This window comes from Heloderma suspectum, chromosome 11 (genome assembly GCF_057233095.1).
Source record: "Heloderma suspectum isolate Gila_16-S chromosome 11, 16-S_ref, whole genome shotgun sequence".
In the NCBI taxonomy this organism is placed as follows: Eukaryota; Metazoa; Chordata; class Lepidosauria; order Squamata; family Helodermatidae; genus Heloderma; species Heloderma suspectum.
In genome coordinates this window covers 17,000,485-17,018,403 of record NC_139468.1, presented here as the reverse complement: position 1 = coordinate 17,018,403, position 17,919 = coordinate 17,000,485, and the positions used below count along the sequence as shown (strand labels likewise).

Sequence of the window (17,919 nt, the reverse complement as noted above, 5' to 3'; positions counted from 1 at the left end):
ACTGCATGTTGAACATGCAGGAAAAACAGAAGTTTGCTTATAGATACCTACATGTAACAGAGAGAATGGTATGTTTTCGGAGCATTCTCCACAACAAAGCTGGGGAGAAAGGAAGAGATGGGTAGGTAGGCAGGCATTTTATTGCACAGCAGGATCTAGAGTCCATCTTGGCTCCTCCAGGTGCTGGACTCCAACTCCCATCAGTCCCAGCCAGCATGAGAAATGGCCAGAGGTGATGGGAGCTGTAGTCCAACAACATCTGGGGGAGTCACAGGTTGCCCAGCCCTGATCTAGATCACAGTGCACTACACACAGGATGGCAATTCAAGCATTTGCCTCAAGGTAGTTCTATAGCAAGTGTAGGCTAATTTCTGGCTCCCATGGGCTCAAACCAACTTCCTGACGAGTAAGAACACAAGAAGCGCCATGCTAGATCAGACCAAGAGTCAATCTAGGCCAGCATTTTGTTCACACAGCGGCCAACCAGCTGCCCAAAGGAAACCCACAAGGAGGACATGAGTGCAAGAGCACCCTCCCACCCATGTTCCCCAGCAACTGGTGTACACAGGCCTACTGTCTCTGATACTGGAGGGAGCATATAGCCATCAGGACTAGTAGCCATTCATAGCTGTATCCTCCATGAATTTGTCCAATCCCCTTTTAAAGCCATCCAAATTGGTGACCATCACTACATCTTGTGGAAGTGATAGCTTAACTATGTGCTGTGTGAACAAGTACTTCCTTCTATCTGTCCTGAATCTCCCACCAACCAGCTTCACAGGATGACCCTAAGTTCTAGTATTATGAGAGAAAGTGAAAAATGTCTCCCTATCCACTTTCTCCACATCATGTATAATTCTGTGCACCTCTATCATGTCGTCCCTTACTTGCCTTTTCTCCAAGCTAAACAATCCCAGATGTTGAAACCTTTCCTCATAAGGGAGCTGCTCCAGCCCCTTGATCATTTTAGCTGCCCTTTTCTGCCCTTTTTCCAACTCCACGATACAACAAAGCCCTATGAAGAGAGACTGAAAGAACTGGGCATGTTCAGCCTTGAGAAGAGAAGACTGAGGGGAGATAGGATAGCACTCTTCAAGTACTTGAAAGGTTGTCACAGAGAAGAAGGCCAGGATCTCTTCTTGATTATCCCAGACTGCAGGACACGGAATAATGGGCTCAAGTTACAGGAAGCCAGATTCCTGCTGAACATCAGGAAAAACTTACGACAATGGAACCAATTACCTAGGGAGGTGGTGGGTTCTCCCACACTGGAGGCGTTCAAGACGAGGCTGGACAGCCATCTGTCAAGGACGCTTTGACTTGGATTCCTGCATTGAGCAGGGGGTTGGACACCCTTCCAACCCTACTATTCTATAATTCTATTATATGATTCTATTTTAGGTGTGGTGACCAGAACTGTACACCGTATTCTCAATTTGATCACACCATAGATTTGTATAAGGGGAGTATGATCTTGGCAGTTTTATTTTCAGTTCCTTTCCTAATTAAGCCTTACATGGAATTCGCCTTTTTACCAGTTCCCTTATTTTAGAGGGAATTGCTATCTGAGTGCTGTCGGATATTGCCTTCCCCCAGCCCCAAGCTACCAGTCCCTTCCTCTCACTCTTGCCCCTTTGTGCTTCCGGAAAAAAAATGGAGAAAAAGACAACAGGTTCATTCATGGCTTGGAGGATTGGGAACAGGCCATAGGCTTACAGCTTCCCTCCTCCCATTGAGTAAGTCTGCTTTGTGTTTGGGAATTGAATAGCACTCCAAATCCCAGCTTCAGTCTCTGGCTTGAAGAGAGACTTATGATTTGTGCAAGCCATCATTAGCCCAGTTCAGATTTGGTGGCAAACTATGGTTTGATTAAACAAAGAAGGGAGAATGAGAATCTGAATATGCAAAGAAGGCCTGAGCCTGAAGCACCTTCCTGACCTTCCAAAACCCTGGTACTTTATGTGTTTTGGAAGACTGGGACAACTGAACCGACCCAGTGACACAAGGAAGGAAGAGGAGGGAGCTTCCCTCACTGGTGTGTTCACTTCTAGGAAGAGAGGAGGGAAAGTAGAGAGACAGGACTATGTCAGTAAGAGGAGGGACTTTCCTCTTGTGGTGCCACAGCCTCAGTCTCCTGTTGGGACCATAATAAATACATCTCGGCGAGAGAGGGTATGTTTAGAGCAACATTTCAAAAGCAAGACCGAGCCCTGGTATCCCTGTTAACACAAGAAGCTCTCCATTTGTGGATAAACTTAGTTCTGAGCAGCTGAACTCCACAAGGGGGAGCTTAAAATTTGTTTTAGTGCTCTGAATTTTTGCTTTGGTTTTATTATGTGCTGCACTGCTTTCCCCCCTTTGCTGCCGATTTTACTTTGTGGTGTTTTATTGTGATTTTATATATCATGTTTCTAATTTAGCTTACCTGGATACCACCCAGAGAACTTCAGTTACTGGGCAGTCCAGAAGTGCAAATACTTAATAGAATAAAATCTTGCCTCTTTTCCAGGAGAAGCAAGAAAACACTGGGCAAATCCAACCCCATGCATGACCAGTTACAGCTAAGCAAGGCAGACAGGGGAGAAAAAACCATATATGAGAGTGTAACTTACCAGAGTCCCACAGAAAAGACAAGGCCCAGAGCCCTCTTGCTCGCAGACGATACGCCCGCACGTCAGGCAGTTATTGACGAGCTTGTGTTTCTGGGCCAAGCACTCACAAGGGTGGCGGCCTGGCAGCATGACTGCCAGTTTGTCCTGACCTTCCTTCGTGTACAAGTTGACGTATTTTGCCTTCTTCTTGGAGGAGGAGCTGCTGCCGCTGTTTACCTCCTGGGCCTAATTTAGGGGAAGAGAAGAGAAATACACTGGAATTCATTATTCACTTTTACACTTCTTTCTTGTTGACGTAAAGATTATGGAAGGCTGCTTCACAAAGAAAAACACACACCAAGCAAACCATTGTCTCACTGCAGGAATTGTTTGGTGCTCATGCATTCTGAGGCCTCAGATAAGAAGATGATGCATTATGCTCCACCTATCAAGGCAATTTCATTGCATTCATGTTGTCTGTATTTTCACCTTATCAGTGTACTTTGTCCTCCATTGTGTCTCAGCCAATATATCTGCTGAAGTAAGCTCATCATCAACCAAATGTCCCAGGCCATAATCAAACAAGCAATTAGCCTCTAAGTCTTGGAGCTTTGGTTTTCATGAGGCCTTGAAAAGACCTCAGACCATTTTGGGGGGAGGAAAAGGAAGAAGCACCTACGATCAAAGTGCTGTGTGGAACAGCATTTTGTGTCCATGCAGCCCGGAAAGATTGCGTGTGCGTGCGTGTTGGTTGGTGGCAGAGGAAAGGAAAGCAATGCTCATTACATATGCAGTGAGTCAGGTTTGATACAGCTCCAGCAGAGATCCCCCACCTTCCTGCTGCCAATAGCCATTGCCGAGGCCATCTGAGAGAGACGAAGCAACCAGCCCTTCCCTTGTGCTTAGTTCCAGCTCCCATAATCTGCTGAAAGACTGCCTGTCCCACAAATGTGCATGGCTTTGGAGAATAGAAACTCAAGACCAGCCTGGTGCTTTCCAGATGAGTTGACTACAACTCTCATCATTCCCAGACATGCTGGCTATGGATGACGGGAGTTGCAGTCTAACATATCAGGAAGACACTAGGCTGGGGAAGGCTGACCAAAACAGTTTAAGCCCCACTTGAAAGAGAGTGCTGTTCAACTTCCAAAAGCTTTCCACCACTGAAGCAAAGGTTCATAGACGGAGGCACTGGATCATCCAAGGAGGAAGGCCTAAGGGCTGGGAACCACTCTGGTGGATAGGGATGGAAAAATGGATCACAGGTGGGTGAGTAAAAGGAAGATCATTTGGGCCCTGGACTGGAATCACTGCAACTGGATTGTACTCTCTATCATTTGGAAGCATAATATCCCTACTTCATATATGAAGCTAATAATCTTTTGTAAGCTGCCTTGAGGGGGCTTTACTCAGAAAAGCAGCATAAAAGTTATTCATTCATTCATTCATTCATTCATTCATTCATTCAAAGAAGTCAAAAGCTTGCTTCTGATGAAATGGACTCTAGTCCATGAAAGCTCATGGTCATAATAAAACTGTTAGTCTTTTAAGGTGCCACAAGACTCTCTGTGGATTTTGTCAGAAGGCTGGTGACCAGTTGGAGACTTCCTGTGAGAGAGAAAGAAGGTTGGATGTGTTGGGGGGAATGTCCTGCTGAGTGGAGATGACCTGTGGTAGGAGTGTGCAGTGAGTTTAGTTAACTGGGATGCCTCCTATGAGAATGAAGAGGATTTCTTAGTAAGAGTAGGTGGCAGTTGGATAGAAATAGAATAATGGAAGACTGTACTGTGGCAGGAGCCCCTATTTGGTATCTGGGTTTGATTTTATCAAGTGGATCTGTAAGGCCTTTTATAAGAAAAACAACAAAGAGCCTGGTGGCATCTTAATGACTAATGCATTTATTTTGGCATAAGCTTCCCTGCACTACAGTCCACAAACATTTATGCCAGAGTAAATATTAGTTTTTAAAGTGCCACAAGATCCTTTGTCGTTTTTGTTGCAATAGACTAACATGGCCTTTTATAAGTGCATTGATGCACTTTTAAAAAAATGTATTTTGTACTTGAATTTTTATAGTACGCTTCCTTGAACAAATTGGAAAACAGGGTGTAAATTGACTAACAGGAAAAAAGTTAGCATTAACATGCAGGATCTGAATGGTGGGAGACTTGAGCAGATACAGTCTTATTCAATGTTAAAAAATGTTTAGTAACAATTGTTCATTGTGTCTGATGCAAGAACTGGCAGCACTTTTTTAAAAAATGAGAAGTTCTTTTTGATTTTGTAGAAAAGCCTGTTGATACAAAGCTGAGCATAAACCATCATCTGAGAGTTACCACTGTTTTGGAACAGTAGCCGCTTCATCCATTTCAATGGAGTTATTCACTATGAAGCTTCCTGGACTCTCCTGGTAAAGGATCAGGTGATAACTATCCAACTATCAAGAGATTTGCTGAGATTAAGGTCCAAAGTGATATCCCTGGTAAACTATGCTACACACGGTGTGTAAAATAAATAGCAATCCTTGTTAACAGCATTACAGAGCAAGCCTATGCATAACTTTCTGCCATGGTAGGGTGGGAATATGGCACCGGTACGCCAACAGAATTCCCACCTCATCCTACGCCTGCTCTGTGTGGGAAGCTTAATGTCAGGGTGGACACTGAGCCCATAGAATCCCAGAGTAGTTCTGATTCTGAGGAGGAGGAGCTGCTCCTGGGAGAGGAGCACGCTCATCCTTCCCAGGGCCAACAGCTGACAGAGATTCCTCCCACCGGCATTCCTAGCATAGATAGCAGTCCCGGGAGTGAGAGAGCGTGGGAAGCAGACTTGCTGGATGCACGACGCCAACACAGGGAGCGGTGCCAAATGCAGGGCACGGAAAGGAGGCATAGTGCCCAGTTGGCACGCAAACAACGGTTGCGCCCAGAGGATCCAAGGGAAAAGGGGAGGGACTCTCCCTAGCCCATAAGTTCAGGGTCTGCCAGTGATTCTCCTTCAAACAGGGACCAACTGTTCCAACTTAGGGCATAGGTACTCTGCTGCTCATATCTAGTTGCTAACAGTAGAGTTGTTAAGTTGTAAAAGAGGAATAAAGCTTTGAAAATAATCCCTTTGTCTGTGTCTGGACTTGGCTACTGGATTAGACTGAGAGAGGCCTCCAAGGAGCCCTTGACACTTAAAATGTAAAAACCCAGCACAAAAGGGAAAGGCATGTCCACACCACATCAGTTCAAATCCCCACCACAGCCCACCAATCAGGGAGGGAACCTGCATGGACACCTCCATGACACAGGGAGGCAGAGGCAGCCAATCACGTTGCAATGATCCAGCCACTCACTCCTCACTCCCAGAGTTACAGCACAGACCAACCAAAGAAATGGGCAGAGGTGGAGCCGAGTAGCCAGGAGCTTCTGTGGTGTACTAGGTAATGCAGCCACACACATACCCAGGCCTTTGCCAGTTGAAATCCCCCATTGGACCCCCCTAATTATGCCCCACTGCCAACACCCACTGAAAGAAGCATGTACAAAAATGCAATTTCCATATACATGAGTGCTCTGCAATGGTCTCCGTGAAGCCACACATGCAGCCACACCCACTCTCGCAGAATCAAAGGAGGAGAGAAGGGTTTTGCAGTCCCCATCAGACATCATTTATTGAAAAGTGGGGACCCCACATGTGAGAAGAGCCCATACAGTTGGAGGGAGACATGGATCCAAACCCACATGCATTCCTCTTCCTCCCAGCCCAAATACCCACAAGGAGGAAACATGCTACTTCATTTCATTTTCATTCATTCCATTTCTATATTCCCCAATAACCAAAGCTCTCTGGGCGGTTTACACAAACCCCTGACCGGAGCATGGAAAGGCCAGGAAAATGGGGCGGGGGGGGAAAGGGGAACTGACAAAGAGCATGAGACTTGCCTGTCCAGGAGAAGGGGAAAAGCAGGGGTGGGCAAACGCTGGGCCAGTGAGCAAGCCAGCAAGAGAGAGAGAGTGGGTGGAAGCAGGGAAGACAAAGCCCATGGCAAGGAGGAGGGGTGCATGTGCAAGGGGCAACAGAGCAGGGCTTGTGCGTTGTGGCTGCCCAGATCAAAAAGCTGCAGAAGGATGTGCAGTTGGCAACAGGAGATAGCACACGTGCACCAAAGGCCATGCGAAGCTACAGGCCACCACCTCTGCCTCACTTGCCCTGTGTCCAACACCCTGTGCCAGGTAAGAGGCCCCTACGACCCTGGCCCCACCTCAGAGCATCATCAGGTAAAGGCAGGGCTGGATTGACACTGGCTGGTAACCTGGCCAACTGCACCTACTCACGCAGCAGCGGCACAACCTGGGCTACCTCAGCACGGAGGCAACCCAAGTCTTTGCACGCCGTCTCCATCATCCTGAGAAGCTGACTGCTGAAGGCAGGGCTGGTCTCAAACCCACCATCCACAGACATGTGCAAGGCCTTCAGGGCAGTGCAGAAACCAGCCACCTGTTCCATCCATGTGTCCAGCCTATCCTGGACAGCTGAGAGAACCCGATGGGAGCCAGCAGGAGCTTCCTGCCATAAGCAAGCGCCCTCAATCCAGGCTTGCTCCACACGACCCCAGATTTCAGACACTGTTCTGGGCAGTGGTCATGCAGATGGCAAACCACATGCATGGGGACGAGGGGGAGGGCACATCCCCCTCCTCTTCTGGCAGGGGCTGTGGCTGCCCAGAAATGCCATCCTTGGCTTCAGGAACAGTGTCCTGCTTATCCCCCTCCTCCTTGTCCTTCTCCTCCTCCTCCCCACACCCAACCAGCAACTCTTTAGCCAGGAGCACTGGGTTAAATGAGGCAGGACACAGCGGGTCCTACGGGGAAGCTGAAGGGGGCATATCCTTGCTGGGGTGGGGGCACCAGCAAAGCCCTGAGAGCACATCACCACTGCTCCCAGGACAGCTGACATACTTGGTCCATGGCAGTGCCTACGCCTTGCACCTCAAGATCACCTGTGAGAAACAGAGACTGCAGCTGCTGCTGCGAATCCTTCCAATGAGGCCAACCACCCACACCTTTTGCTGGAAGAAGAGCAGCTGCTCCATAGCATACTGGATCACATCAGGGAGGCAGGTGGAGGATAGCCCAATGCCTGGCAAGTTAGCTTGGGACTGAATCACACAGCACAGCCTGGGACACAGAAGGGGGCGGGGGGGGGGGCTTTCCCATGGAAATGGGCCAGGACAAGAGGCTGTGGGAGACAACTGTTGCCCCAGCAGCCTCCCATCCAATGAGGCCATCCCTGAGGATAGCCCTGTTCCAGCCCCAGGCCAGGTATGCCACAGTGAAGAACAGAGACCTTCCGTGTACATCTTCCTCACAGTCCCCTCCCAATGTAGATGGAACGGCATGTGCCAATGCTGGAAGCATATATTCAAGAGCAACAGGCACATTGTGGCCAGATAAAGAGGGAAATGGCACCTTGGCTTGTAGGATAAAAAGAGGAGGGGAGGCACATATGCAGGAAAAAACAATGCAGAAAAGAAAAAGGAGAAATCCCAAGTGCCTACAGAAAAAGGTTGATTATAGTTTTTTTTTTTTATATTGTATTCAAACGGATGAGGTTTGTCTGTCTTAGTACACTGACTACAAGATAAGCCCCTGAAGAAGGAAATCACATTGGGCCAATATAAAAAAAGAACTATAATAAACCTTCTTCTATAGGCACCTGGAATTTCTCCTTTACCTTGGCTTATAGACCTCACTCTGAGATACAGTGGGTGCCTGCAGACATTCTGCCTGGACAAAGCTGCCATTGCACCCTGCTAGTGCCCCAGCTTGACGGCCAAGAAACACCAAAGGGCAACATTCCAGTCCTTCCAGCCTACACTACCTGGCAACTAGGAACTTCTGATGTGGGAGGGGCCCACAATGTGATGCAATCCACAGCTGGCAGGGGCTCTAGATGCCTTCCAGGATGTAATGTTGCATCACTGTGGTGCTTTCATCACTTTCCCCATGGACAAGGGAGACCTGTGCTGGATCTGGAAGGGATTCTGCCCACAGACTTCCCAGAGGTAACTGGGGTGATGGGACCTTCATTTTGATCCTTATGCCACAGATTAGTTTCTCTTTATATATTTAATTCAGGTTAGGGGAAATCATTTCATGACCCTAAAGCTCTATTGTTTTATGCTTTAAACACATTACAACGTTGCTGCTGGATGCAGAATATTTAGATTTATGGGAAATATAGAAATATAATAAGTAGTAGTAAGCTAAGCTTGGGAAAAGTGTCAGGTTATCATAAAAGGAAAATATTTCTGGGAGGAAAGTATGTAAACAGAACACTCAAGAAGACCTTGAGACAAAAGCCAAGAAAACAGCTTGACTGAGATAAGACATGTTTATTAATCCTTGGTTGCTTTAGTTCCTAAAGAGAAGCAGCAGCACATCCTGTCTTTGCGTGTTTATTTTAACTGTTATCAAAAGTGTGTGTAACTTGAAACCAAAAGTGAGCATATCCTAGAACACAGATTTGGGTTCAGGCTGCTTCCCTTTTTATCTTTTCCTACTCGATTTCTTAAAACCCATCTGAGAAAGAGGCCAGAGTGAATAATCAGAAACAGGAGAACAATATCTCAACAAGTGAAAAGGTGAAAATCTGTGACCCCCAGAATAGCTGTGTCCTCATTGGTCCCCATGACTGACAAGCAATGGCCCCTTTAAGAGCATAAAGTAAAAATGTACCATCAACAACCTTTTTTTATTTTGAAAGTTATGATTCTATCTTCCTATAAAGGCACCCACAAAGTGAATGTGCTCCAGCGGTGGACAATGAATGCACCTACCTTGGCTAAGTCAAGTGGTGTTTTTACTTCCTCTACAGGCTGTTCAGTTTCCACATAAACTGGTGCTTCCAGTTTGTTTCTCCCTTTACGTCTTCCCCTTTTGGCTTGGTCTCCTGACCGAGGAGGCTCTAAAATATCATAAACAGAACAGAAAAAATCAATAGTGTTGTGACTCCAGATCTAGTCCCTCCCTTCTTTGTAATGTCCAAGTCAGGGGTGGGTAACTTGTGTCCCCCCAGATGTTTTGGCCTACAACTTCCATGATCCCTCACCACAGACTATGCTGACTAGGGCTGATGGGAGCTGTAGGCCAAAGCATCTGCAGGCCCACCCCTGGTCTAAGTAAACACAAAGCATGACATGACACCATCATGTTGATCCCTTGCCCCGCCACCTCTATCACATCACTGGCTGTGATCCACGTCAACATGAAACTATGTCACATCATTGCATGTACCTACACAATTTTATTGGAATCAGGGATAGTCTAATAATTAAAGTGCTGGTTTCTATTTAACTATGAAACAGGTAGTCTTCTGCTTACTGTTTCATTTTCTGCACTGACTTACCATCTTTTTTCCGATACAGCGGCAAAATGTCAGGCGTTGGCTGACAGGATTTTCGCCACCTGGCTACTAGCTCCTCAATAAAGTGCTTCTTCTTGCCATCCGTCCCCTGGATTAGGTCAGCGACATACTCCCGAAATTCCTCTTCATCCTCAATAGACAAGATATACCTAAAACGGGACAGGAAAGAAAAGAATTGCAGGACCACCTCACTCAAAAGACAAAATAAAAGCTACATTCCATCTGTTGGTGCTTAATTTTTCCATGCACTATTTGTGCAATGAAATTGCTATGGGCTGTGTGAAGGCAACAAGGATTAGAGCAGCCTATATGAGACAACAAGATTAGAGCAGCCTTCCCCAAACTGGTACCTTCCAGATCAGTTGGATTATAACTCCCATCATCCCCAGGCACATGACCATTCTCTCTACTGGCTGGAAATGATCAGTATTGTAATCCAACGCATGTGGAGGGCACTGGGTTGGGGAAGGGGGTTGGACTTGATGGGCTTATAGGCCCCTTCCAACCCTACTATTCTATGAGTCTATGAAAGCTGGATTAAAGTAATGACCGAATGCAGCAGAAAACACTATCCAGGCTCCACACTCACAGAAGATCAGTGTGCCCTTTCTTCTATTATTTTTTAATTCATGACTTGGGCCAAAGCTAGTGCCCATTTTACTTATCTGTTATTTTCATAGCATAAGTCTGAAATACCTCCCACTGACAGAATCCGTGTGTAAATATGAACAAAATGCTGAATTACCAGTGTATGAAGGCTGCAAACACATGAATTAACCAAAGAAACAGAAATACTGACTCCTTAAGCTCTTAAGAACGTCAGAACTGTTCTGAATCAGACCAAAGACCTATCTAGTCCATCACTGTGTTCCCACAGTGGCTAATCAGATGCCAATGGGAAACCCACAAGCAAGACATGTGTGCAATAGCACCCTCCTGTTCATGTGCTCCAACAACTGGTATTGAGAAACATACTGCCTCTGAAATTGGAGATAATATATAGCCATAATAATTAGTAGCCATTGTTAGCCTTGAATGTATGTTATCCCCTTTTAAAGCCATCCAAATTGGTGGCCATCACTACATTTTGTGGGGACAGATTCCATAGTTTAACTATGTGCTGTACAAACGCATACTTATTTTAGTCTGTCCTGAAACTCCCACCATTCTGCTTCACTACAGCACTCCAAGTTCTAATACTATAAGACAGGAAAAAACACATCTCCCTATCTGCTTTCTTCACACCACACACACATCATATACCTCTACCATACCCCTAGTCCAGAAATGCACACAGTACTCCAAGTGTGGCTGCAACACAGATTTATATAAAGGCATTATGATATTGGCTGTTTTATTTTCTATTCCTATCAGAACAATTCCAAACATAGAATTTGACTTTTGCACATGAGTCCCACACTGAGGCAACATTTTCATTGAGCTATCTACCATAACATCAAGATCCCTTTCCTGGTCAGTCACTGGCAGCTCAGACCTCATCAGTGTATATATGAAGTTAGGATTTTTTGCTCTAATGTGCATCATTTTATATTTGCTTACATTAAATCACATCTGCCATTTTAATGCCCAATCCCCCAGTTTGGAGTGAATCTTTGCATTACCAAGAGATTCTGAGACTAAACCTTGGTGATTTCTGCTCAGATTGCTCGTGTTGAGGCCTTTCTAATGTCAGTCATGGAGTTAAATTCAAATGACTTTGGCAAACAAACCCCAGATCTACTCTCTCCTCCTGTATCTTTAACATAAGCTTGATTTGCAGAAATCAGCAGATGGAGCTCTTCACAGCACAGACATCAGTATTATCAGCTGCTTACAGATAAAGCTGCTGTTAAGGATGAAGGCAGAAGAGCCATAAAACACTTGGCAACTCAAAATGCCAGTTCTGTTCAACTAGTATTGAACCCCTTCCTTTTGACACCTTTAACAGCTCATTAACAAACATAAATGAATCTGTTTTGTTTTGACTGGGATAAATACTTCACCTATAGGATCTCCTTATTCACATCAGCATATAAAATCAGGCACACATATGTGCAATCTAATGTAGTCCCCTAATTGGAGATCAACTGATTTTAAGAGGGGTTTTTTTTAAACTAATTGTAGCTTTATTCTTTATTTTTCTTTACAGAACATTATACTGGCCAGTGGATCAGATGTTCTTTATTTTTATCATTTTTGCAGTGACCCATGACAATTTTAAGCAATTAAGGAACTGCACAAGCAAAAATTCAACAGGTATCTCTGACATTTATTTATTTATGCATTATGTTCAACTTGTTGAAAAGAGTTGATGAATGTTTAAAAAATGCCTGAGGCAAAGGACAAATTTCTCCCCGCACCCCCTTTCCACATACAGAAGCTGACCAGACAGGCAGTTGAGTCTTGAAACACTGGCCACAGCATCCTTCATTGCACCTTGGGGAAACAGGCTAGCTTATGGGGCACAGGACAGGCGACGTGGCACGCACAGCTCAAACCTCCCAACACTTCCCCAGTACTCCTGAGGCGACTGCCTCACTCTGCCTAATGGTAGGGGGCCGGCCTCTTCCCAGAGCCTGCATCTGTTGAATTTCTGCCTGTCCTGCAGCTTTTAAATGCACAGGAGCGTTGCCAGAAAACAAAGTGGCAAACCGCATTGGCGTCGTTTGCCTGTCAGGCGAAAAGGGGACAACTCAGCCGTTCGCCCATCAGCCCATCATTCCTGATCCACAAGGCTGACCAGATGGAGGGGATTTCTACAGCGTTACACCCCCCGACAGAAAGCCGGCTCGGCTAGTCTATCCCCCCCCCCCTTTCTTTTATTCCGGCAGCTCACTGGACAAGCTCCTCGCCAACATCCAGCCCGAAGCAGCCACGCAGCTGCTCCGTACACCACGACACGAGCGCCCCACCGGTCGTCGCCATCTCCCGAGCCTTCCTCCGTGCTGGCGGAAGGAAAAGGCCGGTGCACTTTCGCGATAAACCGGCAAAGCTTTAGTGCAACGCACCAAGATCTCGGCTGAAGGACAAGGGCAGCGAAACGATAGTTCCGGTCCTAATAAATCCGGAATGATAGACGCCTTACAATAAAATGCTTGAGTGTTGTGTGGATTTTTAGTCACACAACCCCCTTTATGTGAAGCAGGTTAGGCGGAGAAAGAATAACTAGCCCGAGATTATCTGGTAAACTTCATGGCTGAGTGGGAATTAAAAGTTACTCTCTCAGCCTAACCAACTGCACAGGATAAAGGGAGAGTATGACTAAAAATCCCTCCAATGCTCAAGCATTTGATTGTACAGACGTTGGTCTGACCCATTCATCACTGTGGCTGTCCTTTTCTGCACCTTTTCCAGCCCCACACAATATCTGTGTTGAGATGAGATGACCAGAATTTTACACAGCATTCCAAATGTGGCCGCACCGTAGATTTATTTAAAGGCTTTTATATAAAAGTCATTATGCTATTATGCTGACTGTTCATTGGAAGGACAGATACTGAAGCTGAAGCTCAAATATTTTGGCCACCTAATGCGAAGAGAAAACTCTCTGGAAAAGACCCTGCTGCTGGGAAAGACTGAAAGCAAAAGGAGAAGGGGACGACAGAGGATGAGATGGCTAGATAGCATCACCGATGCAATGAATATGGACTTGAGCACACTCCAGGAGAGAGCGAAGGACAGGAAGGCCTGGTGTGCTATGGTCCATGGGGTCACGAAGAGTCGGACACGACTGAACGACTGAACAACAACATTATGCTATGGGCCATTTTATTTTCAGTCCCTTTCCTAACAATCCCTAGTATGATAATTAATCTATTTGCATTACCACCACACATGGAGTTGACAATTTCATTGTGCTCTCCACCACAACCCTAGAAATCTTTGCTGATTAGTCACCAGTTCAGATCCCATCTGTGAATATGTGAAATTAGGAGGTAGGATATTTACCCCAGTGTGCATCACTTCACATTTACAGTGAATCTCATTTGTCATGTTATTTATTTATGAAATTTCTTATGACATTTTGCTGCCCATTCATTCAGTTTGAGGAAACTCTTTTGGAGTTCTTTATAGTCTGTTTGGGTTTCTTCTACTATCCTGAATAATTTGGTCATTATCCACAAATGTGGACATCTCATTGCTCACCCCTCAGTCCAGATAAATTAAGAATAAATGAAAAAGTACTGGTCCTAGTAAAGATAATTGACAGAACTCACTGATCACTTCCCTCCATTGTAAAAACTGTCCTACTCCATTTCCTTTTCTGGAACTGGTTGTCAATCCATGAGGGGAGCCATCCTTATGATTACTAAGGTTACTCAGGAGCTGAGTAAGGCTCAGGTGAGGGTAAAAGTGGTTCCTTAAAATGTATTTGCTCAGTCCCCACAACCCCCAAGATTTTGGTTCCCTGTAACATTCCTCAGAACATATACATGCTAAAGTCATCCGATAAAGGCGATTAAAGAGTGGCGGATAATGGATTTCTTACTCTCTATTGGTCAGCCTTTGCCAATGTGGTGCCCTCCAAATTGGCTGGACTACAACCTCCATCATCCCCAGCCAGCATGGAGCAGTGACCCTGGAAGGCACCACATCGGCAAAGGATACATCTTGTGAATGGACCTCAGATTCTAATCCATTAACAGTTGTGTAAATACAGAACCAGGGTGAGGTAGTTATTCCAAACTGGTTAATCTGATGCAAGTATGCTGATCCTCCTCAAACATTAGTGTGCATAAAGAAGAGAGTAGCAAAAAAGTATGAGAGAGGAAAGGGGTAGACGATACTGCAGTGGTGCAGCTGTAGAGTTTCAGACCCTGGTCTTAATTGTCTTATGGGCGGGGCCCTTTAGATGGCTAGGTAAATTCAGTTGCAAAGCACACAACTAACATTTGTCTTCCACACCCCTCCAACCCGCTATTCCATGCTTTAAAACTGCTTCTACATTCCTGATGATAGAAATACAACAGTAGCAACCCTTTTTGCCAGTCCTCATAGCAGAAATACTTTCTGAGTGTCTACAGTTCTGCATTTTAAACTCATTTAGATCACAACACCATCATGACTGCAGGAATAACATGAACTTTGCTTCTGCATTGCCACTCGCCCGGTGGTTATTTGCAAGTCCCCTGGGCTGCAAGTCCCTAGAATTTGGCCCCAAAGTTTACCCTAGCTGCACCATTGCGATAAAGAGGAAATAGGTACAGCATTCTTTAAAATGTACCTCTGAACAAGACCAGAATGAAACAGAAGTGAAAGTGAAGCAAGACAAAGAAGTAGGTAGGGGAAGAGAAATTAGAAAACAGAAATGTGGCAGGTACTCTGTGTGTGTGTGTGTGTGTGTGTAAATAGTGAGAAGGATAGAAGAAAGTACAGTTAATGAAGAAAGGAAAAGAGGGGAAAGGAAACAGACAATGAAGAGACAGATCGTTCAAGTTCTTACCCTCATGCTGGTTCGCTGTTCGAATGGCCAAGAATTCTGAACAAAGTGGTTTCTATATTCTGCTACAGACAGAAAAATGATGCAGTATGTCCTGCTAGGTTCTTTCAATAGTCTTTCCACTCCTATACAAAACAGCAAGATAACTGTGGGCTGAGCTGGCCTTGACATCAACAACACCAATAGAGGGGAAGGGAGCCGTCCTATGTCCTCCCCCTCTTTACCTCTTTCAAAGGGACTGCTGGTAGTTAAAATGCTGGGTTACACTACACCTCTCTTACATATATCAAGAGTAACTGCTTGATTCATGATTTGAGATCTCTATCAATCATCCATACCATAAAGCAAGATTACTGTTACATCCAAATGTGTAATGTTCCAAAAGACAAAAAGCGGTGATATGAATTGACAAAATAAAAACCTAAAACAGAGCAAATCCTCTTCTCCATTATTCAGGAAAACAGAGATTACACAGAGAAAAAACTGCAAGTACTAGGCAGGGGGAAAGTGTGTGCATGTGTGTGTGTAAATCTCTTTGTTCCCATATGCTCTTTAAAAACAACACCCTTTTTTCTGTATTCCATTTGGCTATCCCATATCCATTGGTATCTCCATTCCAATTAAAAATCAGTTCTGCTAATGGCCAAGTCAAGAAAACTTTGTAACATCAAAGCCTTGCTGTTTTAGAAAATAACTCTTTGTAGTTTGTCTTAAGCAAGGGAAACTGATACATTCCCAAGGATCTTTATCAGGGGAGTTCTGAGCTGCCCTCAGAGCTGGGAAGATTACATGGGCCACACCAGCTGTAGGGAGCATTCAGTCCTGTCCCACATCTTCATACTGTTCCATTGTTTATGATTAAACCAGGCCTATCAATCTGTGTCCCTTGTGCATTTCAACATCAAGGACACATGTCTCCCCTCTGCTGTGCAAGCTGAAAAGGCAGTTATGGCTTTTTGAAACAAACTCTGGCCCAGTTTTGTTCCCAAAGCTCCATCAAGCCTTTCCCAGTATACCTGGGTCCAAACTAATATAATAGGCTAGCCTATTATGGATTGATAACTAGCTATAGAACAGGAAGCAGGGAATCCTAGAGTTGGAAAGGAGCTCAGAGAGTAGAAATAAACAATTCTCACAATTGAGGAATGTAATAAGTGGGTTCCCCCAATGAGCAGTATTGGGACAGGTGCTTTTTAACTTGTTCATTCATGATCTGAAGTTAGAGATGAGCAGTGAGGTGACCAAAGTTGTCAACAACAAATTATTCAGGGTGGTAAAATTAAAAAAGAGAGTGCGAAGAGTTCCAAAATGATCTCTCCAAACTGGGTGAATGGGCAATAAAATGGCAAGCGCAGTTCAATGTAAGTAACGCACATTACATATACACTGATGGGACCTTTCAAGTACTCTTCAAATAGGCCAGGATCTCTTCTTGATCATCCTAGAGTACAGGATATGGAACAATGGGCCCAAGTTACAGGAAGCCAGATTCCGGCTGAACATCAGGAAAAACATCCTGACTGTTAGAGCAATAGGACAATGGAACCAATTCCCTAGGGAGGTAGTGGGCTCTCCCACACTGGAGGCATTCAAGATGAGGCTGGACAGCCATCCGTCAAGGATGCTTTGACTTAGATTCTTGCATTGAGCAGGGGATTGGACTCAATGGTCCTATAGGCCCCTTCCAACCCTACTATTCTATGTTCTATGACTATGCATTATAGTGCTCCAATAATCAGACTGTGTTGCTTTTTTAACATGCCACTATGACTTATCTTATACCTCAGTCCATGTGTGCATATGCCATGAAGCTAATGAAGTGTGTTGCTTACGACAGCTCCTTCTACAATCCACAAGTTAACCAGACCTTCATTCTTGTAATCTGACTGCTCCAGACTGCCACAAATACTCCTTGGTGAATGGAACTAAAGTGGTTTAAAACCAATTAAGCTGGTTTAGCATAATAATGGATCTGCAAAAGCAATCTGCCTTAACCCACTTTAGGCCCATTGACTTCAATGGGCTTACATTGGCTTTAAATATAATTAGTTCAGCTGCATTTGGTTTTAAATGGAACAGTTAATCTTTCCTGATAGAGACAGTAAGTATTTAGCACCTGAAACAGGTTGCTATTCAATAACCACCACGAGGACTTAAAGACAGGAATCCATGCCTTTTGATGGTTTAATTTAAACAGGGATACCCTTATTTATTTACCACATTTCCTCCTAGAAGCTCGAGGTGGTATGCATGCTCCCCTCCCATTTTTCTTTCTCTCTCATAATAGGAGAACCTGGGGTCATTCCATGAAGCTGATTGGTGGGTGATTTAGGACAGATAAAAGGAAAGACTTCTTCACACAGCACATAGTCAGACTATGAAATTTGCTACCACAAGATGTAGTGATGGCCACAAATTTGGATGACTTTAAAAGGGTGATAGACAAATTCATGGAGAGTGAGGTTATCAATGGCT

At 44.9% G+C, this 17,919-nt stretch overlaps 1 protein-coding gene across 2 annotated transcripts in view; it reads right to left on the bottom strand.

Annotated features, from left to right (window-relative positions):
* The window catches only part of TRIP4 (thyroid hormone receptor interactor 4), a 69,241-nt gene extending 56,285 nt beyond the window's left edge, over positions 1 to 12,956 (bottom strand). For both annotated transcript variants that reach the window (XM_084817000.1, XM_084817002.1), the window contains exons 1-4: positions 12,841 to 12,956; positions 9,987 to 10,153; positions 9,418 to 9,545; positions 2,613 to 2,837 (exon numbers count right to left, since the gene is read on the bottom strand). In XM_084817000.1, the coding sequence (XP_084673126.1) occupies positions 2,613 to 2,837; positions 9,418 to 9,545; positions 9,987 to 10,153; positions 12,841 to 12,929 (609 nt within the window). In that variant the 5' untranslated portion in view covers positions 12,930 to 12,956. The remainder of the gene's footprint in view (positions 1 to 2,612; positions 2,838 to 9,417; positions 9,546 to 9,986; positions 10,154 to 12,840) is intronic.
* Between the last annotated feature and the right edge of the window lie 4,963 nt (positions 12,957 to 17,919).